The following is a 2,104-nucleotide window of genomic DNA, read 5'->3' as shown; positions in this document are numbered from 1 at the left end:
TCACCCATACTATATTTTCTCCATTAAAATACTCTGTTGAGAAAATGTACATTTTTATCTCATCTCTAACTATCAGTAAGGTTGAAGGACAGGCTAGATGGGCACAGCAACATCCAATCCTTTCATACATTACATCATGCTTTCATTAATAATTTTTTTTCTTTTTTTTTTCTTTCATTTCTGTGCATAGTGGTTGTGTGCGTGCGTGCGTGTGTGTATGTGTGTGTGTGCAGAGAGACTCCGGGAGGTTAGTGTCTGTTAGTCATTCAGGGATAAATAGAGAGGCAGTGCTCAGAGTTTGTCAGAAGACGGACCTGAGAGGGTCACACACAGGACCAAGCAGGAGCAGGACCTCAGCATTACTACCTTTTATTACAAATGGAGACACATGAAGATGTTCAATACTGTTTTCAAGACAGAAACGCTTCTTGCAGAAAGGCTTTTCTATCGACATCTATCTACATAACACTGTACATCTTCTTCTCATTGATTTCAGCAGTTACAGTATTTTTGAACCTACTGGTGATCATCTCCATCTCTCACTTCAAGCAGCTCCACACTACAACCAACCTGCTCATCCTCTCTCTGGCTGTGTCAGATCTCCTGGTGGGACTGATTGTGATACCAGTAACGACAGTAGCAACAATGGAATCATGCTGGGGTTTTGGGAAATATTTCTGTGTGTTTCAGTTCTACATTGCTTTTTTATGCACTTCTTTATCTCTGGGCAATTTGGTCTTGATATCTATTGACCGCTATGTTGCTGTGTGTGATCCCTTATTGTACCACTGTAAAATAACAATAACAAGAATGATGTGTTGTATATTCATTACCTGGTGTTGTTGTATCATATACCGTGCTGCTATTATAAAATACATTGTAAATGTACTGGTACCCAGTAGGTGTTTGAAAGAATGTTTTATTGTAGAAGGGTTAATCTGGGTTAATATAATTGACATTGTAATTACAATGGTTGTCCCGTGCTCTATTATTATAACACTTTATATGAAAATCTTTGTGGTGGCCAGATCACAGGCCAGAAAGGTATTTTCAAAACAGGCTGCCAGTGTGTCTGGTGTTAAAACTGTACAGGCAAATAAGTCTGAGAGAAAAGCAACAAAAACTCTTTCTATTGTTGTTTTCAACTATTTTATTTGTTGGATTCCATCTTTATTTCTTTTCTTCTTTTTTTCTTTTTTAATTGACAACTTGACAACATTGTTCATCAGTTTTCTGCCACTTGTTAACTCCTTAATTAATCCAATAATTTATGCTTTCTTTTATCCATGGTTCAAAGTGACAGCTAAACATATTTTAACTCTGAAGTTAAGACGTTCATAGTTCCTATGTTTTTATTCCATAGTTTGAGAAACAGCGTTGATAAAGTTATGCTATACAATTTGTTGTAATTGCTTCTTTCATGTAACAATACCCTTAATTTTGTTCTACAATTGTTATAATTATTTATTTCATGTAACAATAAACTGACATTACTTATCTCAGTGTTGTCACAGATACATGTGGTGTTGATACAGAAGAATGTGTCTGGATTGGAGTGGAATGACTTGGAGAAGGCATAAAAAGGCTTAAGCTTGTTTTATAAAATACATTGTAGTCATTTTGGGCAGTATATTTCAAATACCAAAGCCTGTGGTTGTATTCTAATAGTACATTTTGAAGACGTCATGAGTCATTCTATATGTTGTTTAACATCTCCCTCTAGTGGCTCAATAGGGACACAACGCCTTCAACAAGTGTAGTGAAGTTGAAATGAACAATACTGCATGATATCAGATAACGTCCAAGACTCTCAATGGTGTATTGTGTAAGTAGTTGAGGGTAAAATGCAAGAATATGCAATTATGTGTAACACTTTATAATTTTCAGTAATAACAAATTTGTAAGGCATTTACATTTTGGTCACTATTTATTATTAAGCCCACATTTGTGAAATGTTACTCACCTAGGTATTCTGACATTTATAAATAACTACTATATACATTAATGATTCAACACAACAGCGCAGGAAACCTCAGTAGACACTTCAACCTCAACATACTGGTTATGAACACTACCACTACAATCACTACCACTACTCTCAATA

The 2,104-nt window shown here is 35.5% G+C and overlaps 1 protein-coding gene across 1 annotated transcript; it reads left to right on the top strand.

Annotated features, from left to right (window-relative positions):
- Positions 1 to 303: 303 nt before the first annotated feature.
- LOC116357727 (trace amine-associated receptor 13c-like) lies at positions 304 to 1,432 on the top strand. The gene has a single exon (XM_031805963.1). It carries the CDS (start codon positions 379 to 381, stop codon positions 1,339 to 1,341), a length of 963 nt encoding a protein of 320 aa, XP_031661823.1. The 5' UTR covers positions 304 to 378; the 3' UTR covers positions 1,342 to 1,432.
- Positions 1,433 to 2,104: the final 672 nt, after the last annotated feature.

Source organism: Oncorhynchus kisutch, linkage group LG26 (assembly GCF_002021735.2).
Source record: "Oncorhynchus kisutch isolate 150728-3 linkage group LG26, Okis_V2, whole genome shotgun sequence".
In the NCBI taxonomy this organism is placed as follows: Eukaryota; Metazoa; Chordata; class Actinopteri; order Salmoniformes; family Salmonidae; genus Oncorhynchus; species Oncorhynchus kisutch.
Note: the sequence above shows the minus strand (reverse complement) of the source record. Positions and strands in the feature narration are given on the sequence as shown.

Bases quoted from the DNA above. Each gene is read 5' to 3' on its own strand.
- LOC116357727 (XM_031805963.1), top strand. From the start codon at position 379: ATGGAGACACATGAAGATGTTCAATACTGTTTTCAAGACAGAAACGCT.